The following is a 26,424-nucleotide window of genomic DNA, read 5'->3' on the forward strand; positions in this document are numbered from 1 at the left end:
AAAGCTTCTTCGGGAGGCTTTTACATCGTCTTTGCAGCTACTTCGACCAGTTTACTGGGGATCTTTGGGTCTGGTGCCATAATGAGCCAGCGGGGACTTTGGCGTGAGCAGCAGCTGCCACCGCCGAGGAGTTACTGCAGCCACAGCTAACTCAGCTGAAGGCTTCTGGCAGAGGGCAGAGTAAGATCCGCCCTTTTAAAATTTCTCCTTTAGGGCTGAAATAGGGTTTTCTTCCAGAGATTTAATTGCCCTGTTTGGTCTTTTCCCCCTCCACTGAGCTCCCTGTACCCTGGTGGATGGTGGGAAGACGCGAACGTTGAGTTTGACCCAAGGAAGGCAACGTGCCAAGGCGTTCTCTGCCGAAAAACCAGCAGCGCGTCCTCTCGTGATGGAGGCCGCTGGGAGAGGAGCAACTGCTGCAGATGAGCTGAAAAAAGTCCTGCTTGACGGGGGGGGTCCTAGAGGGTCCGTGGGGGTAGAGGAGCTGAAGGAAAGGGGCAAGTGGAAGGCAGCTCCTCGGGTCTTTGCTGGGGAGCTCGTGTCAGCCATCTTCTAGCAACAGCCGCCTTTCAGGTGCTCTTCCAACGCTCAGCGAGGCCAAATTGCAATGAAATTACTGGAGTGTTTTATCTAATTAGTTAATTTCAAGGCAGTTGGGTACAAACCGTTAATTCAGCTGGGATGGCTCAAGCCGCAGAGATGCGCTAAAACTTGAAGTGGTGAAATTGCACCAAGATTTCGACAGTCCCACCGTAAAAACCCTCTCCTTGGCCGCCCTCAGACCTGGGGAGGCAAAGGGCTGGGGAGGGAGGGGAGCCCGGCAGGGTTTGTAATAAAGGATGTGCGAAGCGAATGGGTCTTGTGTTTTTCTCCTGATGAAATATTAATGTCTGGTTTAGCCGTCTCGGCTAAGAGGCGTCAATAATCCGCACAGATCAGGCTCCTACCGCAGGGGCAGTAGCTGAGAGCGGTTTTGCCAAAAAAAAACTCTCAAAGGTTTTGCATAAGGTGTTAAAAGGACACGTGGTTGGTTAGATAAGGGCATCTCCAAGGTGGCTGGGGTCTTCAACAAGTAAAGGTCCAGCCCCTGCCATCCAGCCTGGGGCCTCCCTTGATTTATAGGGTGGTTAATAACACTTCCCTCTCTGGCCTGAGCATCTTGTGAAATACCCGGCCAGTGTCTGCGCTGCGCCGGACCGATGGAGCAGGGAGCAAGCTGGCACGTTCTGGGACTTCAGAATAAACCTTCAAAGCAAGCTTCCAGGAAGTTTGTTTTTAAAACTAGATATTTGAAGCTAAATTTAGTAGCAAATGGATTTTTCTCCCTCTCCTCCACGAATATTAAGAGCATCACCTCCTGTTTTGCAACCCAGGTCTTGCAGGAGAGCTGCTCCCCCCCCCCCCCATTTTACGCCAGCACCTGAAGGTTAAGAGGTGCTCGAAGATCCGGCTGACATTTCCAGCCAGGCACCGCACCGAGACGTGGCTCCGGTCGCAAAGCGCCGGGTGAATGGAGCTGTGGCGCGGCGCTGGGCGCGTCTGCGCCGGAGCGCAGGGCTGGGAGCTACTGGAGAGCGGCACCTGACGGCAAAGCTCGCATTTATGATTGGAGAGGGGAAAAGGGAAGGGGAAAAAAAAAAAGAAAAAAGAAAAAAGCCAGTCAGGGGAAGCAGAGGGTTGTAAATAGGTCCCTGGGTGGGGGACGAGGCAGTGCAGGGTCACCATCCCTGGGTTTGTTCCCCCTCTCACCTCCCAGCACGGCGCTGGGCTTTCCGTGAGCACAGCCAGGAGCTGCCACGCAAGCTTTCAGCAGCAGCACTTCACCACAATAGCTGAAGCTTTTAGTCCATAAATAATGTATGGTGAGTTTAATTTTTTTTTTTTTTTTTTTAAGGTAAATGATGTGCAACAAGAGGCTGCCAACACCCTGCCGCACTGCCGGGCTACAGGAGCAGGACAGCCCCTGTATAGTGCGTGTATAAATATATAAATAAAAGGCATATAAAAATTAAGTGTATGCAGGTCAGGCTTTGGCCAGTGGTTTCACCCTTATCTTGGTCTGGCCACGTCAGCCCTAAAGGAAAAGTGGTTTAAGGCTCTGTAGGAGGGTGGTGGTGGTGGTGGTGGTGGTGGAAATAATAAGAAAAGGGGGGGGGGAAAATGTGCTGTAGCGCAGTGGGATTTGGCCCTAGTGACTGTGGGTCTGCTTGGCCCATCCCGGGGTGGAACAAACCCCACCGGCCCCATCCTGGAGCTGGGAGCGGCCCCCGGAGCAGCGACCCTGAGCCGAGCCCAGCGCCGAGCACTGGGTGGGCTCTGGTGCAGGCAGCAGGGTGAGATGGCACCAGTATAAGGCTGGTACTGGGTGCCAGAATGGACACCAGTACAGACCAGTGTTGGGCAGCAGAACAGGCTGCTACTTGGGCTTCTGGCACCAGTATGGACTTGCATTTGGCTCCAGTGTCAGTCTAGCAACAGCCACCAGTCCAGGCTGGCACTGGGCACTGGTTTAAGGCTAGCACTGGGCATCAGGAAAGGCTGATACTGGGCTGGCTTTGGCCACCAGTTTAGGCAGGCATTGGGCACCAGTATGGACTTGCATTTGGCTCCAGTGTAGGAATAGCACTGGGCACCAGTACGGGCCGGTACTGGGCACCAGTGTGGGCAGGGGTCTTCAACCCATTGCCCAGGGCCAGCTGGTCCTGCAGGGCCCCGTGATGCCACCCCCAGCCCAGGGGACATGCCCCGACCCCGGGCAGCAGCGACCCAACCCCCTCCTTGGGCTGGGACCCACCCAGGGGGACATCTCGGGGGGGACGGACGGACGGACACCCCCACCAGCGCTGCCCCCCCTCCCCAGGGCCGCGGGGTGCAGCTAATTAGGGGCTAATTGTGTTAAGGCGGGGCAGCACTAATGCAATTGTGGGATTAGCCTGCAGAGACGGTGACACCCCCCTCCCCGGGTGATTTGGGGGGGGGTGGGACACACGCACCTGGGTCCTGATCCAGCCAGGTTCTCCTGCCCCCCCCTAAACTGCCCCTCCTACCCCAAATCAGCGCCCCCCCCCCCCGGCCTGCTCTGCCCCCCTTACCTCCCCCGGGGCTGTGATTGTCCCAGGGCTAATGAGGGGCTGCCAGGGCTGGGGGGGGGGGGACGACGACACACACGGACGGACACGGACGCGACACCAGGACAACAGCACCCCGGGGCTGGCGACACCCGCCCCCCCCCAGCACATCCCCGCTGCCGGCGATTACCGAATTAACCGTCTCCATCTGAGCCCGTCTGGTGGCGGGATGTGGGTCAGGGATTACCCCCCCTCTGTGCCCCCCAGCCCAGCCCTGCTCTCCCTGGCACCAGCACCGTAAGCACCCCCACCCCCCCACCCCACCCCCCTTGGGGACAGGGTGTCCCCCCCCCCCTCATCCCGCCCCCGGCCGGGCGCAGGAAGGAGGTTCAGGCGGCCGTAATAAATACAAGAAAAGTTTATTGGAAAAAAAAAAAAAAAAAAAAAAAGAGAGGTGGGGAGGGGGCAGCGGGTCCCGGCCCGGGGTAATAAATAACAACCGTGCTCCTGGGGGGGCACCAGCTTACAAAATATGGCTCTGGGCAGTGGGGGTCCCGCGGGGTCCCCAGCGAGGCTGGTGGGGGCTGCCAGGCACCCCAGTGAGGGGCTTGGGGGGGCCCAGCCCCCCAGCACCCGCAGGCACCTGAGAAGGGGCTGCCCTTGGGGGGGGGGCAGCTGGGGCTGCAGCGGGGTCCCAGCCCCGGAGGGGGGGGGGGTGGGGGGGACGCGGGGGGAGCAGCCCCATCCCCTGCCTACCTGAGAGCCGCCGGCTGCGGCCGTGGCAGCGTCCCCAAGCGGGGGGCAGCGGCTGCGGGCAGGGGGTCAGCACCACCTGGGGCACCCGGCTCACGCCCTGTCCCGTCCCCGTCCCCCGGGGCACCAGGGCTCAGGCCAGGATCTTCTGGCACAAGGCTCAGGCCAGGATCTTCTGGGGGATCTCCACCGAGGCTTTGATGAAGATGGCGTTGTCCCGCACGTAGTTGCGCTTCTTGATGTCCTCGTGGGAGATGAATTTGGGGTAGCCGAAGCCCAGGGTGCTCTCATCCAGGGAGCTGCGCGAGGCTCCCGGCTTCTGGAAGTTTTTCCAGTTGGGATCGGGGTGGAAGGTCTCGGTGATGTGCTGGGGCTTGGAGAGCGAAGGGTCGCTCTGGTCCAGCAAGGAGAAGGTGACGCGGTAGGAGAAGGGCCACTCCAGCAGGTTGTCGTACTCGCCCGGCAGCACGCGGATGTAGACGGAGAGGTGGCTGCTCTCCCCGCTCCCGTTGCCGTTGAGGAAAGCCGAGACCTGGAGCTTGTAGCCGTACTTGTGGGTGTAGAAAGGGGGGCTGAAGAACTCGTAGTTGCTGCGGGCTTTGGCCTCCTGCAGCTTGCGGGCGTAGTCGGCGATCTTCCAGATGAGGGTCCCGTCGCTGCTCACCGACAGCTCCTCCACGTCCCGCCGCAGCTCCAGGATCTCCTGCCGCTGCCGGCTCACCAGGGCGCACACCATGCCCAGGTGCACCTTGGTGCTCTCCTCCAGGTGCCGGCCCATGGCCAGCTTGGGGCACTGCGGGGACAGCGGGACCGTCAGCGGGATGGGGTGCTGGGGGCATGGGACAGCGTGGGGACACGGGGTGGGACAGGACAGGAGAAGGATGCCGTGGGGATGTCATGGAGGTGTTGTTGGAGCACGGGGGTAGTGGAGCAGGAGGGCACAGGGACGTCGTGTGGACGCAGGAGTGGCACAGGGACACCTGGTTGGGATGTCATGGGGACACTTGGGTGGCAAAGCGACACGGGTGAGGCAGGACAAGGATGGGGACACCATGGAGCAGAGCAGGGACACCACAGGGGTTGGGACTGACGGCAGGGCAGGGGAGGTGTGAGGACGCTGCGAGGCACAGGCACGCTATGGAGGGGCTGGCACATGGATGCCGGGGCAGGATGGTCATGGGGACACCAGCACAGGGCCGGGGACACACTCACCCGGTGCTTGCAGCCAGCTTCCTTGAAGGGGCACAGCAGCATGGCAGTGTTGCAGCTCTCCTTGAGGTGGGTGGGCACATCCTCCCGGGCGATACTGGGCGTCCCGCACTGGTTGGGGCAGGGCACGGGGTATCTGGGACACTGGTACTGGTGGTTCTGGGGACAGAGAGTGACCGTCAGCTGGGGCCAGGAGCTGGTGGGGTGAGGGTCCCCGTGGACCCCCATCTCACCTGGATGGTGTCGAAGACAAACTCCTTGGCGCAGTAGGTGCAGGGCTGGGTGCGCTTGGGGCACTCGGCCAGGGTGTGCTGGGACAGCAGGCGCCGCATCATGCGGGCTCCGCACTTGTTCTCGCAGTACACGCTCTCCTGGGGACACGTGCCCTGGTGGCCCTGGGGATGGTGGCAGCATTGTCACCTTCTGGCTGCCCTCACCGGCCAGCCCTGCCAAGGAACGGGGCCACACGGTGCCCCCCATGGCCAGGCTGTGCCCCCTGGTGGTGTCCATCACCCAGGCTCTGTCCCTATGCCCAGGTTGTTCTCCACCACAGTGTCATGCACTGTCCCCACGTCCAGGCTGTGCCCCCCATGGTGTCCTGCCAGGCTGTCCCCATGGCCAGGTTGTGCCTCCTATGGTGTTCCCCCATCCAGGCTCTCCCTGTGGCCAGGCTGTGCCTCCACGGTGCCCAACAGCCCACCTAGGTTCCTCCCCACGGCCACACTGCACCCCACATTGCCCCTCCCCAACCTGGCTCCACCTCCACGGTGTTCCCCCACCCAGGCTCTGTCCCCATGGCCAGGCTGTGTCCCCCATGGTACCCAGCAGCCCATCTAGGTCCCCACATTGCCTCCCGCAACCTGTCTACACCCCCAACGATACCCCCAGCCAGGCCATGCCCCCCATGACACCCCTGCCAGCTGTGTTCCACACAGTGTCCCCACCAGACCATGCCCCGCCCTGGCACAGTGTCGTCCCACCACCACCCCCCACTGCCCACCTCAAAGGCCTCCCCGGTGAAGTCACTGGCGCAGAACTCGCACTTGACCCGGCGCTTGGGGCAGCCGTGCTGGACGTGCTCGGGCAGGTCGCGGCGGCTCAGCTTGGTGCTGCACCGGTTGGGGCAGGGGATGACGTTGAAGCCACAGGTGCCAAGATGGGCCTGGGGGACAAAGGGACAGTGAGGGAGGGGCCACAGGGTGCAACCCTGACACTCCCCCCACACACACACACACCCCCCTCCATCCTGCCAGCCCCTACCTGGAGGTGCTTGATGAGCCCGCTCCAGCGGCAGCCCTCCTCGCTGTGGATGCAGCGGATGGCCAGGCTCAGCACCTGCGCCTCCAGCTCCGGGTCGGGGTAGATCTGGGGAGGCAGCGTCGGGGCATCAGCATCCCACAGCAGGCGGGGGGGGGGGGTGGGGGGGGACACACAGACCCCTGCCACCCCCCCCCCCAGCCTGGCCGGGAGCCGCAGGCACGCTGCCCAGGGCCAGATCCCCCCCACCGGCACACGAACAAGCGCCCTTTGTCGGGAGCGAGTTTCCGTTCCCCAGCCCCGCAGCACAAAAGGCTCTTGCTTCCGCACGGGCGGCCGTGCCAGGCTGGCGTGGCTGTGCCAGGCGGGTGCGCAGAGCCCGGGGCTGGCCCTTTGGCAGGGACACGGGTGACGGGGACATCCCTTCCCCCCTCCCCAAGCTGGGTACCATGTGCTGGGCTCACCTTGGCGTAGTCCAGGGGCAGCTGGTCCTCAGGGCACTTGAAGACGCCTTCGCTGCAAGACACAGAGGGGTGAGGATCACTCGGGGCTGAGGAATGGGGGGTCACCAGTGACACAGCCACGATGTCCCACGGGGTCCCCGCCATCCCACCCCAGGATGTTGCCGCTGCTCCTCTGCTGCTGAGTGCTCACCCCGCACCAAATCCAGCCGCGGCCCTCGGGAACCACAGCTCTAATCCTGCTCCATCTGTCTGAGCTGGGAAATACCCCTGCCAGACACCCCCCGGGCAGACCCCCACCCCCACTACCCCCCCCAAGCCAGGCACTGCGGCCACCGTCCCTGGGGACCCGGGCCAGCCGCTGTGAGCGTGGCACCATCTGGAGCCCCAGCAACCCCCTCGCCTGCCCCGGCCCCCCGGGATTAAGGCAGGGTGCTGACGGCTGGCTACGGGCGCCCACAGCCCCAGGTGCTGGGACCCAGGGGGGTGGGGGTGGGGGGCAACAGCTGGGCGCCAGATGTGCAGCCCGGATGTGCGGCCCTGGGGCTCCCGCTCAGCAGGAAACGGCCCCGCCAGCCACCGCGGTGAGCCGGGATGGAGGGGGGACAAGCAGCCACCCCGGAGGGGTCCCCCATCCTGCCAGGCCCCCAGAATGGGGTGCTCCTCCCGAGAGCCGTCCCCAAGGTGGGAACGGCCCCGCTCAGCCCCAGTCTGCAGAGGGGCAGCGTGGGGTGGAGGGACAGGGACAGAGGCAAGCAGGCAGCCTGGCCTGTGACACGGCTGGCCAGGAGCCACCATCATGCCTGGCCTTGGGACAGAGGAGGGTGGCACCCCACGCACCATCCCCGACGGACGTTGGGGCGGGAGGCCGTGGGTGCTGCCCACAGGGACACTCAGGGACCTCAAGGCTCTGGTGTCCCCGGACAAGGCCACCAGGTCACCGTGCCCGCGCGCAGCCCCCCGCACGTCTCATCACCGCGTGCCCTTGGCAGGCGCCGACGCGGCCTCGACCGGGGTTGCCAAGTGGATGCGAGACGGCGGGACGGAGCCAACAGTGCCGCCTGGCACGTGCTGTCCTGGGACACCCGGGCACGGCGTGGTGACATCCCCTGCAGCCACCATCCCTGTGCTGGGGGCGGGGGGGGCAAGAGATCCCCCAGGAAAACCAAACCAGTGCTGTGGGGTGTGAGCCCCATAGGGGGCTCGGCCGCATCCAGCCCTGCCACATGCCCGGTCTGTTTGCAGCCGGTGTCTCCGTGGGAGTCGCCAGGCACCCACCGAGATCAGCTGCTCTCGGCCCAGGGTGGGCACCCAGCCCTTTCTGGGGAGCCCGTGGCTAGCATCGCCCCCCACGCCTGGCGTCGTCCCATGGCTGGCATTGTCCCACGGCTGGCATTGTCCCACGGCTGGCATTGTCCCACGGCTGGCATCGCCCCGCCGCCTTTCTGGGGGCAGCCGTCCCTGCCTGCACCCCGTGCGCGGTGTCGGGGTGCCGGGGCTGGCTGGGAAGGGGGACGGTGACCCAAAGCCAGCGCCTAATCCCCGACAAAGCCTCCCCATTCCTCACGCTTGGCCGGGCAGGGAATGTGCTGAGGCAGCGCCCGGTGGGGGGACCGTCCTTGCCTCTGACCTTCACGGCGTGCTGGGGCGCAGCGAGGTGATGGGGTGGGGGACCCCCCTCGCCACCCCCTTGCCACCCCCCCCACCCCCCCCCCCCAGCACCGCAGCGGGGCTGTGGATGGCTCAAAGCCCGTGAGATCCCCAAACCTGATCCGGTGCAAACAGCGGGGCTCGGGGCACGGGGGGACCCCGGGGTCGGAGCGCCCCGGTAGAGCCGAGGCGGCCGCGGGGCGGATGCGGGACGGGGGGGGGGGGGGGGGGGGGGGGAGGCGGAGGCGCTCCCTGGCACCGGCCCCGGGGAACGCCCGGTTTCGTAGAAACCGGCCCGTGACTGCGGGGCCCGCGGGGCCCCCGGTGCGGGCAAAGTTCGCCTCGGCGGGGCGAGGCGCAGCCGGAGGCAGCGGCAAGAAACCGGGGCCCGGAGTGACGCTTTGCATCGCCCCACGACCGGCCCCGGGAGGGACACACGGACACGGACAAACACACACACACGCCGTGGGAACACACACACACACACACACAAACACACACACACACACACACACACACCCACACACACACCCACCGGCTCCGCACCGACCGACAACCGGGAAGCACCGACGGCGGCACCTGGGCCAGGGGTGCCAAACCGTGAGGGGGGGGTGTGGGGGGGTGTGGAAGGGGGGATCCGTCCCCTCGCTCCCACCGAGCACCCACGGCCGGGTCGCGCTCTCCCGTGGGCGCGGGGGCGACCGGACCACCCCCCCCCAACCCACCCCCCCCCCCCTCCCCGCGGCGGGGCCGGGGCAGGAAGGGGTTAAGCACAAACCCTTTGCAAACGCTCGAAACTCGCCGCTGCGGGCTTCACCCTGCCCTCCTCTTCCTCCTCCTCCTCCTCCTCCTCACCGAGAGGGGCCACGGGCCGCTGCACCCCGCGGGGCGGCTGTCACGGGCTGGGCGCATCCCGCACACACACCCCCCCCCCCCCCCTCCCCGCCTACCCTCGGGGCACCCCCGCAGCAGCACCCCGGAATTGTTGGGGGGGGGGGGGGGGGCGCTGAGGTAATCAGGGCGCTCCATGGAAGGAAGGGGGGTGGGGGGGGGGGGGTGGGGGGGTGCGCTGCGTGGCGTCACGGCGCGTCGCCCGCGACGTCACGGCGGGTCCCCCTCACCTGAGGAACTCCTGCAGGCAGGTGTCGCAGAAGCGGTGGCCGCAGGTGGAGACGCGGACGGGCTCCCGCATGGGCTTCCCGCAGAGCGGGCACAGCACCCGCCGCCGCGGCCGCTCCAGCAGCTTGTAGTCGTAGCCCGGCATCCCCGCCGCCCCGGCCGCCTCCGCCGCTCCCCGCGCCGCTCCTCCGCGCTCCTTGCCCGGCTCCGCCCGGGGGTGGGGATGGGGATGGCGGGGGGGGAAAGAGGAGGAGGAGGAGGAGGGCAGGGGCCGGACGGGGCGGTGGAACCGGCCTGACACCGCCCCGCGCCCGGGGCTGGGCACCGCCACCGCCTCCCGGACGGGGCTCCGCCTTCCCCGCACCCCGGGGGGCTGCGGGGCGGCCCCGACACCCCGGGGGCTCGGGCACAGCTCCTCCGGGGGGGGGGGGGGTGTTGGGGTTCACCGCACCGGGGACAGCCAGCCCGGGGGGGGGGGGTGTGGTTGGGGTTCACCGCACCGGGAACAGCCACCTCGGGGGCTTTGGGGAGCATCACACCAGGCACAGCCCCTCCGGGGGGGGTGGGTTGTGGTTTGGGAACCCACCGCACCGGGGACAGCCACCCTGGGGGCTTTGGGGAGCATCACAGCAGGCATAGCCCCTCCAGGGGGGGGGGGTGGGGGGTGGTTTGGGAACCCACCGCACCGGGGACAGCCAGCCACCTCGGGGGCTTTGGGAGCGACTCGTGTCCCAGCCATCACCCGCAGCAAGGTTTGAGCTGGGCAAGGGGGGAGCAAGACAGGGAGGGGCTGCCCTGAGACCCCCTCGAACAACGCACCACAGGCACGGGGAGGGGGAACACACGCTCCTGGGGCTTCATCTCCTGCCCCAGGCTGCAGCAACAGCCGCCCTCCAGCCCGTGGTTTCTAACCTCCCAGCCAGAGCCAGGAGGAGGGAGAATAAAAGCAAATCTGTCTGGCTCCAGCCCCCACTTCACTCTTTCAGAAACCAGAGCAGCATATGGGAGTATTTGCCCCTTTCCCTAGAGATGGAGACGAGCAGATGACAGGCTCCGAGCATGTGTTAGTCCCACCGACGCACGCTCCAGCCAGCTTCCCATTAAGGGTGGCAGTTGCTCCAGACCCAAATGTTAGCAGTTTTCAATTAGCAAATGGCAGAGGAGGGGGATTCCTGGGGGACACGCTAAGCAAGTCAAACTCTATCACTTGTCACTCAAGGAGCTCACGTTACTCTTCTCCCCGAGAGGCTCTGCTTAAAATAAAATCCTCCAGCAGCCCGGGGCGGGGGGAAGGCAGGCAGCCTGCCTGCTCTCGCTGCCAGAGCTGCCAAGAAGGGGGTGGGTGGCTGATTTCTGGGGTTACCCTGAGGGATAACACGTTATCCTGCAACAGGGCTTTAGCTCCCGACACCCAAATAGCGGGGAAGCTCGTACCGGTGTATGTTGAGCATGAACAGCCACCACGGGGGGGGCTTTTTCGAAGGACACAACCAGCTGGCAGCCTGCTCGGACGGCGGAGAGCGCCGAGTTAAACTTTAACCGGCTCCCAGAGAGCCTGGAAACCCAGTGTGTAAACACAAATGACAGTGGGTAACCGTACAGAGAGGAGAGGGGTGAACCGGGCACCTCCGAGCTGTCACGGGGGCAGCAGCCTGGGGTTGAGATGCTCCCAGGCCGGGTTTGCTCAGAGCTGTGACAGCCCCCCCCCCGCCCCGGGGCAGGATTGACAAGTCACCCCGCTGCCCGTCTGGTTCTGCCACTCAGTCACAGCACGCCCTGGAGCCAGGCTCGCCTCTCGACAAGAGAAAGGCACTACCCCAGACACCCGCCCCAACGCCCCGCGACCCGGCCCTGTCTAAAAAACTATCCCTGGACGCCGCCGCGGGACCAGGTTCGAGCCAAAAGGATGGGCCCTTGGCATCCTGCGGGGGGTGATGGGACTCCCTGTGCCTCCCCCGCAGAAGGCTCAGGACACACCACTCGTGCAAGCTTGGAAAGGCTGTGTCTCCAACGACAAGCATGAAACAGAGCCGAGTTTTATCGCTATTATTTACTGCTTCTCTTTGATGTTTTAAAAATTTTTCTTTCCTAACCTCACTGAAGAGCATCTCTGCTAATTAGCCAGGAGCTGACAAAGCCATCAGAAGGCGCTGGCTGTGCCGGCAGGACGGCTGGGAGGTGTCAGACCCTGCAAACAAAGATCCCTTCCTTTTCCCCTCGCCCTAACGAAAGCCCTCCCCGCACTCAACATCACAGCCAGGCGTTTGTCTCACACAAAGGCGACACTCAACCTCCGGGCAGGGCAATTCCCTTTGTGGAGTCAATATGTTCTCTGTCCCCCTTGATGGGTCAGTCCTTGAACACATCTGGGCTCGGGGAGGCCTCCTGCCTTCTTCCCCCAGCCTCTCCCTGTCCTGCACCCCGGCTCCATCCCTCTGCCTCGTATTTAACTTCAACTGGAGGGACAGAAAACCCACGCTCCGGCTTCTAAAGAAGTTAAGGTGGAGCGTTTCGCCCCGGGGAAAGGAGCGGGGAGAGTCCTCTCCCTGCTTCCGGGGACTCGTGCCCAGGGCAGGCGGGGGGTAAGGGGAGCGAGGCGGCTGGACAGACGGACGGATGGCAGCCACACCTTCTGCCAAGCCTTGTGGCCACGGGGATACAACCATGACAGAGGTGCCAGAATCAAATCAAGCCAAATCAAATCAAATCAAATCGAATCAAATCAGCCCAGGGATCAGCAGGCGGTTTGGGCTGTTTCCTGCTGACAGCGATGGCACCCAGGTCAGCGGGGTCTTACTGGGAACGGGAATGGGAACGGGCTTTCCCTGGGTGACAACGACCCGAGCAGAGCCGCACAGGCCAGGATGCGCAAGATGGGACCAGGCGGCCTGATCCCCGCCTCCCCTCCCCTCCCCGCTCCCTTCTGGCCCCGCTTTCCTTCGCAGGAAGAACCCCGGGGACGCGGCTGATCCGCCACCAGCTCCGCAAGACGCGGGAACACAACGAGGATAAAGGGAGAAGCCCCGAGACCTGCGGTTTTTCACCAGGAGCTTCTGCAGAGAAACAAAGCGGCAGACGTGAGGAATGCAACTGGCCTATTTGCCCGGGCTGCTCTCTGCCTCCGGCGGCGCGGACATGCCTCGGCTTGTCGGTTCAAGAGCTATTGTTGCTCGGGGCTGGGGGCCTCTTTGTTTCCTTTACCCTTTCGCCAGGCTTGGTCACAGCCTGGTATTAAATTATTCAAATCATCTCGCCGGGCTTCACAGCCCAACTCCTGCACGGAGCGCGCAGGCTGCGAAACGCCGAGGGCTCCAGCCCTCGTGGTCGAGACCCCGGCCCAACACAAAAGCACAACTGGTCCATACTGGTTCGCCCTGCCTGGAGCAAAGGGTCCTGATATTCGAGCTGGTGGCACCTCCAGCCCCGGCACTGCCGTGCAAAGGCATCATTAAGCCATAAAACAACCCAGCACACCAGTGGGAGCAGGAGGGCTACCAGGGGGCTCACCCCTGGATTTGGCAGCCCAGCTGGAGCGGGGAGAGACCGGCTCTCCGGGCTGCACAGCCCCTGGAGCGGTGGCATTTTGGTGCCACCACTGACAAGACAAAGGGTGGCAGAGACCTCTGTCCTGCCTGCCTGCCGTCCCAGCCAGCCCTCAGCCCTGGGGAGGCCGTAGCAGCAACACCAGCCCCTTCTTACGGGATGTGTTTGCCCGTGGTGCGGGGCAACGGGAGCCTCGAGAGCTGAGCACGACACAGCCAAGAGAAATCTGTTGCTGTAGGAGCCGGTGCTGCTGCCAGCTCAGCGCAGGGAGGAGAGGCAGCGGCCCAGAGGGGCTTCAAAGCAATTTAACCCAGCCCTGCAATTATTCCTGTGCCCAGGTTGGTCTGGGAGCGGAGTACACCTTCCCCTCCGCCAACACCAGGCTGCCGGAGCCGTTCCTGTAACCTGCAGCGCAAGGCGAGTGCCAAGGGACTGGCAGAGCCTTTGAATTCGAGTCGGCTGCCTGGGATAGCAGGGTGTAACCGCCTGAAAAGGCAGCTCCACAAGAAACAAAAACGGTGGGGGAAAAACCCATTCACCCACCCTGCCAGGAGCCAAAGAGGGAGGCCACGTCTGCAGTCAGGGCTGCACATGCCTCTCCCGGCTGGATGGGACCTGCTCCCTTCCCCAGCCGGAGCCTGGGAGGCGAGGGAGGAAAGAGCAGGAGACCTGCAGAAATTCATTACCTTTCACATAACAGAGGGATCAGTCGGCTTCTACCAGAGCCCAGCGAGGCTTCCCTCACTGAAAACAGGAAAGAATCACAAAAATAATTAGAGAGATTTCATCTCAGCCAGCTTATGAAAGCACTGACTTTATACACAACAGATTGGCAACAGCACAAAGATGGATGTGAAAGGCAAGAGCATTTGCAATGTCAGACAGATCAGAGACAGAAGCTCATCAAAAAATGGCCCAGGGCAGATGTAAGTTAAAAAAAGAAAAGAGGAGGAAAAAAAAGGAAAGGAAACGACCCTTCTGGAGATAAAAAACGTAACTCGCGCCTGTGACACGGTGATATGCCCCCTCCTGCCTGCAGAAAGGAACCCTGGTGAAAACTCATCATCTCCCTGGAGAGATCTGGGTTAAAAAACTTCGATTACTGACAATCGCTCGCTGTGTTTTGCTGCCTTCCGCCAGCTCAGCCGGGAGCCAGCGAGCTGGTCAGCAGTAGGATTTAGGGGCCCGAGGACAAATGTCAGCTGGAGGATCCTCCTGCGAGCTCCTGGGGCCGGGGGGAGGCTGTAATTGGAAAGCTCTGGGCAGCATTTCGAGAGCGGCGGCACAGAGGGGCTGCTCGTGCCGGGTTCGGCCAGCCGTGCCGGCCAGGACCCTCGAAAGCGTGATGAACAGCTCGACCAACGGGTGAAACGTTTTAAGGGGGGGATGGGAAAGGACAGACTTCTCTAATTAGAAAAGAGGTTTGCACTTAGTCACCCAGCGTAGCGCCTGGGGCCCTAACTCCAGACGCTGCTGTGCAAAGGCTGACAGCTCTCTCAGACACCAAGCTGTCAGCCTGGGCTTTGTAACCAGAGACAGCTTCCACAGGGGAAAACAACCTCTGTGCTCCTCACCCTTTTACACAGGCACTTCCAGCGGGGAGGGGAAGAGCCCCAGCGCGACCCCCGCCGAAGGCAGCACCAGAGCTCTGGGGATGTCCGCCCCACGGCACGTCCAGGGCAGCAGCTCTTGGGCGCTGGAGGTTCACAGCGACCCTCGTTGATGCGAGCAGTGAGACCAGCTCCGGTTCCGTGGGAACCAGCGTTAGGAGCTCCCCGTTTCCAGCCTTCGGGGCGCAGCCGAGGGGCTCCCGAGCCTGGGGACGCGGGTCCGAGCCAGGCAGCAATGCCGGGCGGCGGGGGGGAGCCCTGGCACCCACACGGCGAGGCTGGACGCGGCCCCTCTCAGCTCCAACTCACTGGGAAGGCGACTCCTCCACGGCAGCTGAAACACAAAGGGCAAGGACCAAGAATAAGCTGTAAGCCACCAGGGCCCACACAGGCCAGACACCCAACAGATGGGCATCACGCTCCCTGTCCCGCTACCCCAGGGGAGCCACTGCAGTGGCACGAGCAGGAGGCAACACCCAGCGCACAGAGCCCAGAGCAGGAGGAAAAGCCGTCTCCTTGAGGCTCGTGCCCTTCTCCTCCCCTCCAGCACGCCTGGCTTCTCCCAGTTATTCCTGTGTTTGCAGTGGGATCGAGAGAAGGGCTCATGGTAAAGCGGGCAGAAGCCCAAGCCAGTCAAAACCAGTGTTGGCCACACGGGAGAAAACCGCAGAGCGGTGCAGAACTGCCGCCCTAAAGGTGGAGCGCTGCTCGCCTGTGCCAGCACCCTCTCCGGGCCAGATCACAGCCGGAGCTGACAGCAGCAATGACACCACACGTGTCACCACCAGCTTTTGTGCTCTCTCTGGAGAAGTTTCCAGGCAGACTGAGCTGCCTGAAAGCCCAAAGTCAGATTTTTACAGAGCTCTTGATGCTTTTTTGCGGCCTGGTTACCGAGGGATGGCGGAGCAGGCGAGGCTGCTGCCCCGACACCACTGCTGCTGAGTTGGTACTTCCAGTACTGGGACAGGGAGGACAAGGTTTTGGACCGGGCAATGCAGAGGGACAGTAGTGGGGCTACACATTCAGGCCCTGCTCTTACGGTGCTGCAGGTGGGAGCCCACAGACCAGCTGCTGTGGAGCGCAGGGTGACTCCGGCAGCGGAAGGGGAGAGCAGCCTGCAGCCTCCCTGCAGAGACAAAACCCTTTCACTCCCATGACAAATGCCCTGCTTGTTCCCGAGCCCGGAGACTCCGCTGTTCCCTGTCCCCTTCACGTGGCAGCACACATCACGTGAGAGCTCGGCACTCGCAGGGAGGAACGGGAGCCACGGCCGATCCCGCTGTGCCGGGGCAGTCAGCTGGGCCTCCTCCCCTCCGGGCTGTAATTAGCCTCCTTGAAGTGGGCTGAGACTGGAATCCCTCAGCCCAGCGCTGAGGCCATAATCAGCTCAGCAGAGGAGGAAGAAAGGCCCCTCCAGCAGTCTGGGCCAGGCTCCCATCGTACACCCAGGCAACGGAAGGGCAGGTCACGCCATGGGCACGTTTTAACCGTGCAACGGAGCTGCCTTTGGCCCGAGCAGAGAAGAACCACAAAACCATCGCTATCTTTTCCAAACCACAATGGAAAGCCAGCAGCCAAAATGACGCCTCAAATCTCAGCTTCTATTTCAGCAGCATCAATTAGAGAGCTGCTCATTCTGGGTACTTGGTGGGCCGCCAGCACACCAGCTCCCCACAGGCCGCAGCCTGGCCAGCCCACCTGTCTGGGGGCACACGAGATTGCCTCTGCCATCCCTCTGCTCCCCCAGGCCAGTGGAAGCGGCAGCCCCACAGTGCTGCATCACAGAAAGGGAGTTTTTATGGCTTCAAGTTATTTCTATTCATCTACAGCTCTAGGGGGAGTAGAATAACACAGAGCTCACGTGCCAGGGTTACTCAGTACAGCTCCGGTCACAAGACATTGTGTCTGGCCGGGCCCTCGTGGCAGGAATCGCAGTAACGAAGCCTCTACTCACGCTTTACTGCCAGTAACGTGTTCCCATGGCAGCAGGCTACGGAGGTCACCAGGTATGGATGCATCTCCTCCAGCTGCACCGGCCTCGGCACTCCCGTTTCCTCGTCCTTCCTGCCGAGGCGTCCCCTGGCTCCTTTCCCCCACGTGCACACCTCGCCATCTGCAGAGGGACACAGACACCTGGCTGCACACAGAGCTCACCAGCAAACAAGTCTCCCATCTCCCCGGTGCCACCCTGGGCTATCTCCAAGGCCTGCTTTGGCCACAGCATGGACTGCAGGCAGAAGAAAGCCAGGGCCTGCTGCAGTCCAGGACGTGGGAGCTTCAGCCTCACCTGCTCCGATGGCCACGGTGAAGGCATCCCCACAAGCCACCACGGTGACCTTCATTGCCTGGAGCCCCACAACCAGGTGGGGTACGCGGCTGTTGCGGCAGGAGTTGGTGCCCAACTGCCCGTGCTGGTTGCTCCCGAAGGTGTAACACTGGCCAGAAGCTGCCAACAGAGACAAGAGAAACACCTGAGGATGCACTGAAGCCCCTGAAGCTCTTTGCTCTCTACTACGTGGAGCACCTTGCTCCACAGAGGTCCAACACTGGGAGCAGGGTGCCTCTGGAGCCTCTCGGAGGCCTCTGCCCACGGGAAACAGAGGCAGGAGGAAGACAGTGAAAATGCAGGTCCCCCCCCGTCAGGGCTCCGAGCCCACAGCCCTCACCCGTGACTGCAGCCGAGTGCGCTGTCCCGATGTCAGCGCACACGATGGGCTCTCGGTTCAAGGGGGCTGACTGGGCCCACGTGAACACGGTGGCCTCTTCCACCTGGTCCTCCGAGGAAGGCTCCTCTGCTGAGCTGATCCGATCTAGGCCCAGCTTGTTACACCTGCACGGGGAAGAGCAGAGTTCAGAGACGGCCGAACGCCGCCTGGCGCAGACACCCCAGAGACCAATCCTGCCCTAGCATAACCCCACCGCCCAGCACCGTGATGCTGGGGAGTAGGATCACACCGGGGTGTCTTCTGGAGCCCCTTGCTCCTTCTTCCTGGGCTGGACACAGATGGAAAGGCCCAGGAGGCCGCTCTGGGGCACAGACCCTCACCCCTTTTACCTGTTGCTCCCACAAGCAAGAATCTGGTTCTTCACTGTGAGGACCATGGAGGAATCGATGCCGCAGATGACCCTCTGAGCCTCGTGGTCTGGCGGGACTGTGACCTGCTGGGGGGAGTTGTGGCACTCCAGGGTACCCAGCCCAAGCCGACCTGGCAGGAGGGACAGAGCAGGGCACAGCTGATGGCAACGCACCACCTGAGCACAGCCCCATCGACACAGCCGCTGCGAGAGCCCAGCCTGGGACCTACCGCCAGGGAAGGCAGTGAAACCCAAAGCAGGGGGGCTCTGGTATGCGGTGAAGCAGCTGCAGCTCTTCCCCATCCACCTAGCCTGGTACATCTGGAGAGGACTGCGGGCAAGCAGGGCCAGGGAGGGGAGCGGGAAGAGGCAACGGAAAGCACAAGGCCTGTTTGGCAAAGCAGACCTCTCTTACCATTATCCCCCCTGCCCCAGGCAAACACTTCCCGTTCGTTGGAAACCGCCAGGACGTGAGACGCGCCACAGGCCACCTGCACCATCTCGTAGCCCAGCAGGGCCTCCACGATCTTGGGCTGGCAGGGGAAGAGCAGCAGCCGTCAGCCGAGACCTCCCAGCCTGCCCGGCTGCTCCCATCCCTCCCACCCGGCCCCCCCAGCCTCAACACAGCGCTGGCAGCATCCCAGTTTTCATCCAACACAAACACCAGAGAATTCTTTTTTTTCCCCCCCCCTTTGTTCCAAACAGTCTTCAAAGGGTTTAGAGACTACGTGCACACAGAACAGAAGATAATGCAAACATCTCTGGGGCGGAAGAAAGCAGCCAGCACAACAGTTTGGAGAGGGAATAGGTTCAGCCCAAGGGTTGGGATTCGCCCCCCTGCCCACGTGGGGAGTGCCAGGGGCTGTTAACGCCCGCTCTGAGCAGGCAGGGGCTTGGTGCAGGATGCGTTGGCTGAAAGGCTCTTGTGCAGAAGAGCTGTGAGCTATCGGCTACATATTCGTTAGGGTGTGGAGAGACCCGGATCTCCACATTTCACCCAGCTCCTGCTGTGACCTGCTGTTAGATCTGACACCTCGCCACAGCGAGCCTCATTCTCATTATCTCCTTCAAGTGAAAAGCACCATTTGTTGGGATCTGGCTGCTGCTCTCCCAACTGCTCTCCCCTCCCCAGCTATAAGCACCAAACAGCTCAGCTCCGGACGGAGCAGGAACGAACGAGCCAGCTGACCACAGTGACAAATGGCACCAGTCCCTGGGCTCGGCTGGGAGCCATCGGCTGCTGCCACATCCGAGGGCAGGCGAGGAAGAAGCTGGAAGGGAGCGACGGGCCCTCAGCCCTGGTGTTCCGAGCCAATCGGAAACACACAGCTCTTCTTTAAATACTGGCTCTTTTGAAAAATAACTTTTCTCAGTGAACCCTGGCAGCTGCAGGCCAAGAGTGAAGCAGGCAGGTGTGTGATTGGAGGCAGGCTCCAAGCTGGGAGCCTGCCAACAGCAACCACAAGGCAGCTCTCGACTTCCCCCACGCTCAAAGGGATCTTTGTGTAAGGGGGGAGAGAGAAAAAAAGAGGCAGGTTGGGTCTTTTAAAACCCGCAGTGACAGGGAGAGGAGGGGGAGTGGGATCAGAAGCCAGAGCACGCCTGGGATTCACAACCCTGGCGCTGGGATGAGCCCTCTCACGTGGTGGCAGAAGGCACCATCCACCCTCTACCCCGGAGGAGCAGCACGCCCAGCACCCTCACGACAGACCTGGCTTACGTCCGTGAAGTTCCCATGTCCCAAACAGCCATTGCTGCCGCTGCCGAAGGTCATGATTATCCCCCTGTCTGGAAAAGCAGAAAGAAGTCGTGTTCCTGGCACACGTGAGGCCCTGCCGGGCACACACAGCCCATGGGGCCGGCTGTGGCTCCCAGGACAGCGGCTCTGCTTGGCCCCGCTCTGACTCACAACGTGCTGTGGGGGCCAGAAGCTTTCAGCGAGCTTCCAGAGAGCAGCAGCCTTGATCTGCTGCGACAACTCGCCAAACAAACAGCAGATGATAGGAAAGCGCTGAGATAACATTATTGCAGCTGTGTACGCAGGAGCTGCTAACTCCACAAGGTCTGTCAAGGTGTTAAATACACAGAGGCGCTCACTGAGCAGCCACCCAGCAGAGGGCTGGCAGGAAATGCCACGGAGAGGTAGGACAAACCCATGCCTACAAAGTTTGCCAGTTGCATATCTACCATTTGCTGCCCTGATCCCCAGGAGAAGTGCAAACAAGAGCTCCCCGAGGACCACTGGGAAGGCTTTGCTGCACAAATACGGCCTCGGCCTGGTGTCCGCGCTCCCCTCCCAGCCAGAACGCCTCCTGGCCCGCTCTAAGGGGGCTTCAGACCCTGCCTTCCCGCAGCTGAGGACAACCAGCCCTGCAGGAGCTGACGTTGACTTCTCACTGCAACGCCAGTCACCGCTGGTCACTGCTTGTGTCTGCGTCACACCGAGTACGTGACAGAGAAAGGCTGAAATTCCCAGACACTCCTCCCACTGCAGTCCTCACTGTACAGGCCAGTTCTGACTTCAGGTGACACCAGTGCAACCAGGACAAAAAATTTGTGGCCCTCCCTACACCAGGCGGACCTTTGGGACCCAGTTGACCAGTGTGGCACCACAGAAGGACCACGCCTGCCATTTCTGACCCCCCACCTGATGTCACACGAGAGGCCACAGAGGCCTTCACGTCACCCCAGCCCAGCAGGTCTCCCAGGTTCCTCTCTGAGCAGGCTCCCCAGGCAGTCACGCCAAGCCAGCTGCCACGCAGAGGGGTCTGGGACTCAGCCAGGCGAAGGCAGGAGGCGGCAGCTCACCTGTGAGGCAGGCTGTGAAGAGATCACCGCAGGACACGTGTTTGATGGTGACCCCAGACTGGCCCTCCAGAAAGCGGGATACAAACTGAGGCTGGAGCTGCTCGGTGGCTCCTGGGAGAGAAGGGCCTCCTGCAGCACCCACGGGGGGAGCCTGGCAGAGAGAAGCCATGTCGGCTGCTGCACCTCCGTGCAGCAAGAGCTGGGTTGGAGAATTCAGATGAGCCCCTTCCCACAGGCTTAGCAGCGCTACCCACACCCTGGACTGGACTGTGCTCCGGGAGGATGCACTGCCAGGGCCCATGCTGTGAGCAGAAAGATCTCCCCCCACCTCCGAAATCACACATTCGAGGCTTCTACGGCCACTGCCTGCCCCAGGTTCCCCGTCACTCACCTCCCACAGGATGAGCCGCCCCGATTTGGTGACCCCGGCCTTCTGCGTCCTGCCGGCAGAGACCTGCACCACCTCGGTGTTCAGCATGGGCAGGCGGAGGGGGGTGGTGATCCCGCCCCCCCAGGTGTAGATGGACGACAGCGGAGGAGGGATTCCTGTCCTGGCTGAACCACCTCGAACACCTACGGGTCAAACAGAAATCATTAACACGAATCCCTGACTGTCCTCCCACAGGAAAAGAAACGACACCAGCCAGTCCGGGTGCCAGCAGAGCTGCCTGCCAGCCAGCAGAGCCAGACCAGCGCCTGCCCAAGGCTGGCAAGAGGCTGCTGGGGAGCTCCCAGCCAGGGCTGAGAGAAGCACATGGGAACAGCTCCTTGTATTTTATCCCAGAATTGAGGAAAGCGGCACCACGACAGCTCTAGTGTAATCGTTACCAGTGCTGGCTGCATTGTCCTGCACCGGGACATCCCCCCAGGGTCCTCCAGGGCTCAGGGAAGGTGACATCTCTTAACTCCCTCTCTCCAGAAGCTTGAGTGTCTCTCTGACCCCCTGTCATCCAAAGGAAAGGGTCCTTCGAATGGAGCTGTGTTGAACACCCCGTGCCAGGACTCACCCCTCGGCCTGGCACTGCTCACTCGTCCCCCTGTCCGGCTGTGGGTCACTGTCGGCACCGGAGCCAAGGGTTTTTCAGGCCTGCCAAACCAAAATCCAGCCCTTAACGTCAGCTTGGCCCCAGAGGTCCTGCAGAGCTCTGGATCACAGAAGGTCTGGGCAGAGCTACAGCATAAGCCACGGCTGAATAGCTCAGAATTGCCTCGGTAGGTGCTTTAAACCAGCTGAGAGAGGGGAGTTGGCATCAGTTCGCTTCCCCCTGAGCTCACGACTCTCTGTTCACTGTTACTGCGACGACAAGCCCACACCTGCCATCGCACCTGCCACAGCCCCGAGCCGCTGGGCCAGGCTCAGCCCGCAGCAGCTGCGCGTTGGGTGACGCAGGAGAGCTGCAGGGGAACAGCGCTGGAGCCCGTAACGGAGACGGCGAGCCGGTCCGACACGTCAGGGGCTGTGGCAGCCCCTCCCAAGGGACACTGAGGCGGCAGCATCACTTGCCTTCTCATTTTGACACTGCCCACATCCGTGTAGAGGTTCAGAAGGGGCCGAATGCAGATGGCCTGGGCCATGATCTCATTCAGCTGGGGCCGCTTGGAAGGATCCAGGTTCAGCATGCTCAGGATGAGCTGGCGCAGGTCGGGGCTGTACCTATCCGATATGGGGGCGAACGTCCCGCTCATGATCTTCAACACTAAGGCAGGAAGATTCTGGAAGGAAAACAAGAGAGAGAGACATACAGTGGCCAGGCAGTCAGAGGTGAGGCCAAGGAGCAAGAAGTTCTCAGCACTGCCCTCTGCCTTCACACCTCCAGGCTCAGCGAGAAGAGTGATCCAAGCATACGTTTTCACCTCTGTAAGAGGCCACGGCTCCCTGCGCTACATGTAAACCAGATCCCTCTTACCGCAGCTTCGAAAGCCCTCTTGAGGCTGGCGAGTTCGTACAGCACACAGCCCAAAGCCCAGATATCACTCTTCTGGTTGTAAGGCTTCCCTTCACAGAGCTCTGGGGAGATGTAGCACGGAGTTCCCACCACCTAGAAGAGACCCAGAAATTTACCGCGGTGCTGTGAAACTGGGGCAGCGAGGTGGCAAGAGAAAGGCTGAGTTCAGAGCCCAGTGCGCAGGCTGGCGAGGGCACCACCAACCAAAGCTGAGCGGAGCTGGGCTTTTGTTCCCTGCTGTCAACATCTGCCTGACAATCTCGGTAAAAAAACCACGAGGATTTGCCTTTCCGGTGACCTCCCTTGCACACAGAGAGATTACCTCTAATTTTGTTCCTATCCACTTGAGAGAATCAGAGCCCAGAGCAATGAGCGTGATATAAAGGCCTAGTCAGATTAGATCAGGTGAGGAACGATACTCAAGTCTCAAGCAGAGAGACGAGATCAAGACAAAGCAGGACGGCACAGGCAGGAATTCGGTTGCCGAGTATGTCAGGCAAGCCTGCAAACACCACCCCTCCCCCTGCGACGGTGGGAGGAACCCTGTCTGCCCTCACCAGTGCGCCCAGACACCCCATCCTCTCGCAGGCTTGGGCAGGCAGGTCTTTCTCACCTTTCTGCGGCCCACAGAGCTTCATAAAACTTGGGCGGGAAGAGATCAGCCGCCAAGGAGCAAAGCAGCATCGTGGCGCGCGGATGTGGCCTACTGCAAGTGTGCTACGCCCAACCTCGCTGCCTACAGCAGCTTCGGTGAGCCAAGTCCAGAGTTTCCAGCCTGCTGCCATGGTGGCAAGTAGCTCCCCTGTAAAGCCAGGCCACTCACCGTGTAGGCTTTACTCTTGCTGCTCAAGATTTTGGAGATGCCAAAGTCTCCGATCTTGACAATCATGCGATGTTTATCCAAGAGGATATTCTGAGTCTTCAGGTCGCGGTGCAGGATCTGCTTGGTGTGCACGTGGTGGAGAGCCAGGAGGATCTGCACGAAGAAGTGCAGGATGGTGTCCTCATCCAGCAAGGAGTTGCAGCGCTTATGAATAAACTCGGCTAGCGTGCCCCCTGCAAAGAGCAACACGGGGCTAGCGGCAAGGGTGGCTGCACAGGGCGGCCCAAACCCAGCCTAAAAGCCGTGGGGATTCAGCCACGGCATCATGACCAGCCAAGTGAAAACCGTGCCCTGGTGGGACACGCAGCACGTCCTCCAACGTTCCCGAGACCGTGTGGAGAACAATGGCAGTGCAGCTGTTAGGACAAAGAAACAGCTAGAAGTTACTGTTGACATTATCAAAGGCAGCAGGAAAAGAAACACTAAAATTACAGCTCTTGGAGAAGGACACAAACCTTAACAGCAGAACAAGATAAGCCTGTTCTGCAAAAAAGAATTCTTGCCGTCCGAGAGGCCACGTGGCACGGAGAGGCCCCTGTTGAGAAGGGGAGGTCCAGAGTCAGGGCTCACATACCACTTTTAACAAACCCTCATGCAAATGTCGATTTCATCTTAAACTCCATGGCAAATCTCGTTAGAGATCACACCTTCCCACACAGAGCTGTGGGAGCAACAGCGTGGCTGAGAGCTGACACAGGGAAACGTATGTGAAACCTAAGCCAAGGGCAGATGGTAGCACACTTATCAGCGACAGAGGTGTCAGAAATCTCTTTGTTTTGGGTATGATTAGCAGGCGTAAGGCATATAACCACAGAATCACAGAAGGGTTGAAGTTGGCAGGGACCTCAGGAGGTCATCTGGTCCAATTCCCTGCTTAAGCGGGGCCACCGACAGCTGGTTGCCCAGGACCATGACCTGTCTTTTGAATATCTCCGAGGATGGTGACTCCACAACCTCTCTGGGCAACCTTTGCCAGTCGTCGGCCACTTGGCTCACAGTCATCTTGGTGTCCACCAGGACCCCCAGAAGAATCTTTTCTGCAAAAATGTCTGTTCAAGAGAGACGTGTTGGGACTCTTTAGGGGTCCAAAGCACAAGATCTTTATGTGGGAGCACAACATGGGGCCATGACCCAAGGAGAGTTGAGGGCTTGACACCCCCTGGACCTGCCGAGGAACCAGCTGCAGACGCTGGGGGAGATCGGGACCCACCTGGGGCGTACTCCATGGCGATCATGAGCGCCTTGTCCTCCAGGAAGTTCTCGTAGTATTCGATGACATTGGGGTGGCTGAGCAGCTTGAGGACCTGGCACTCGTTCTGTGCCGCCAGCCGCTCGTCCTTGCTCATCTGCTCCACCGGGATCTGCTTCAGGATCACCAGCTTCTGGTCGGCCTTGCGCAGGCACAGGTGCACGATGCTGCGGGGTCGGGGACAGGGCCTCAGCGGGGGGCAGGGGGGGACATACACATAACACGATAGGGCCTGGTCACCACCTTGGGGTGACGCATGGCCCCTGCCCCCCCCCATTGCCATGGTAACAGGGTCTGCTCGTCTGCTCGACACCCCCCCCCCACCCCTCCCCAGGGTGTCATGCACCCAGTGCCATGTCACCCTATCGCCATGGCAACAGTCAGGGCCTGGCCACCACCACCACCACCCCCCCCCTCCCGCCCCGCCAGGGTGCCACAAGCCGGCTGACCCCCTCACGTTGCCATGGCAACGCCTTGTTGCCATGGTAACGCGGCCTGCGCTCTTCCACCCCACCCCGCCGTGCCAAACGCCCGGCGACTCCCCCCCCCCGCCACGGTAAAAAGGCCTGGAGACACACTCTCCCCCTTTCCCCCACTCCCGGGGCCCCCGGGGCCGCCCTCACCCGAAGGCCCCTCTCCCCACCACCCGGATCCGCTCGTATTTCTCCATCCCTGTCCCGGCCAGGCCCGGGCTCCTCCCGTCTCCATGGAGACACTTCCGGGAGGTGCTACGGCGGCCGCGGGCGGCCGAAACACCGCGGGCCGCGCCCGTTCCTCACCACCATGTGCGTAGGGCCTGCGGGGTGTTGGGGCGGGGGGGGGGGGGGGAGCAGAGGGCTCCCTCCTCCGGCCAGGAGGGAGGGTAACGCCACCCCAGGGCGGTCTGGCTGAGCCCCCGGCTTGGGTGGGCACCACAGTGCCGCGGGGAGCCACCCCCCGCCCCGGGAAGAGCGGTTTGGGGTGCCCTGAGCCTGCCGCCCCCAGGCTGGGGGGTACCAGCAGGAACCCACACACCGCCCCCCGTACCCCCAGAGAGCGGCGGTGCCCGCAGCAGCCTCCTGCCCCACAGCCCCGAGTCTGGGGGAGCACCCAGCCCGGGTCCCCTCCCTGCTCCCCCCCCCTAAACCCGCTTTAGAACCCCAGGACCACGAGCACCCATGGGGCCGGCCATGGCGGCACCTATAGCATGGGAGGGTGGGTCCGTGCCCTGCACCCAAGGGTGGCTTCCCCTGTCCTGGAGCGGGGACAGGGACAGCGGTGGCAGTGCCACCCCCAGGCCACACCACGTGGTCATGCTGCCATCTAGCGACACCGAGCCCGGCTCACCGCGGAGGGAAAGGGACTGTCAGCCAGCCCCCGCTGTCCTGCACCCGGGGGGGGGGGGGGGGGGGAGTGTGGCAGCGATAGGGGAAGACCCCCACACCAGGACCAGCACCCCGCCGCGTCTCGGTGCCCACAGAGCCGGCCTCACCCTGCTGCCACACGGATATTAGGGGGGCAACTGCCCCCCCCCCCTCCCCCCGTTCCCGGGCCCCCCCCCCTGCCTTCCTGCAGGCTGTTGGTGGGCGCTCGCTGCGCCCACCCAACCGGCGGCGCTCCCAGCCGGTTTTGGCGACTGTTTTCCCAGGACACCGCTGTTTTCCCACCGTGCCCGGGACACGCACACGACGCCCAGGACAGATGTGCGGGGCTCACGCCAGCTGTGCAGCGCCGGGACAGATGTGCAAGGCCCGGCACAACTGTGCACCGCCTGCCACTCGCCCGCTGCGCCCACCCTCCCGTGCTGCACCTGG

The 26,424-nt window shown here is 62.4% G+C and overlaps 2 protein-coding genes across 2 annotated transcripts; both read right to left on the reverse strand.

The window, feature by feature from the left end:
• Positions 1-3,981: 3,981 nt before the first annotated feature.
• On the reverse strand, positions 3,982-9,662 carry TRAF4 (TNF receptor associated factor 4). Its single transcript, XM_086475283.1, has 7 exons — positions 9,520-9,662; positions 6,752-6,803; positions 6,291-6,395; positions 6,031-6,192; positions 5,264-5,425; positions 5,034-5,189; positions 3,982-4,614 (listed from the first exon to the last, which is right to left on the reverse strand). Exons 1-7 carry the CDS (start codon positions 9,660-9,662, stop codon positions 3,982-3,984), a joined length of 1,413 nt encoding a protein of 470 aa, XP_086331409.1.
• A 5,313-nt stretch (positions 9,663-14,975) lies between these two features.
• On the reverse strand, positions 14,976-25,301 carry NEK8 (NIMA related kinase 8). Its single transcript, XM_086475146.1, has 15 exons — positions 25,255-25,301; positions 24,593-24,798; positions 23,323-23,555; positions 22,461-22,592; positions 22,058-22,266; positions 21,561-21,640; positions 20,945-21,126; positions 20,554-20,704; positions 19,457-19,533; positions 18,161-18,278; positions 17,726-17,876; positions 17,337-17,500; positions 16,958-17,116; positions 16,625-16,783; positions 14,976-15,004 (listed from the first exon to the last, which is right to left on the reverse strand). The coding sequence occupies exons 1-15, from the start codon at positions 25,299-25,301 to the stop codon at positions 14,976-14,978; spliced, it is 2,097 nt and encodes a 698-aa protein (XP_086331272.1).
• Between the last annotated feature and the right edge of the window lie 1,123 nt (positions 25,302-26,424).

This window comes from Leptosomus discolor, chromosome 18, assembly GCF_034619465.1.
Source record: "Leptosomus discolor isolate bLepDis1 chromosome 18, bLepDis1.hap2, whole genome shotgun sequence".
In the NCBI taxonomy this organism is placed as follows: Eukaryota; Metazoa; Chordata; class Aves; order Leptosomiformes; family Leptosomidae; genus Leptosomus; species Leptosomus discolor.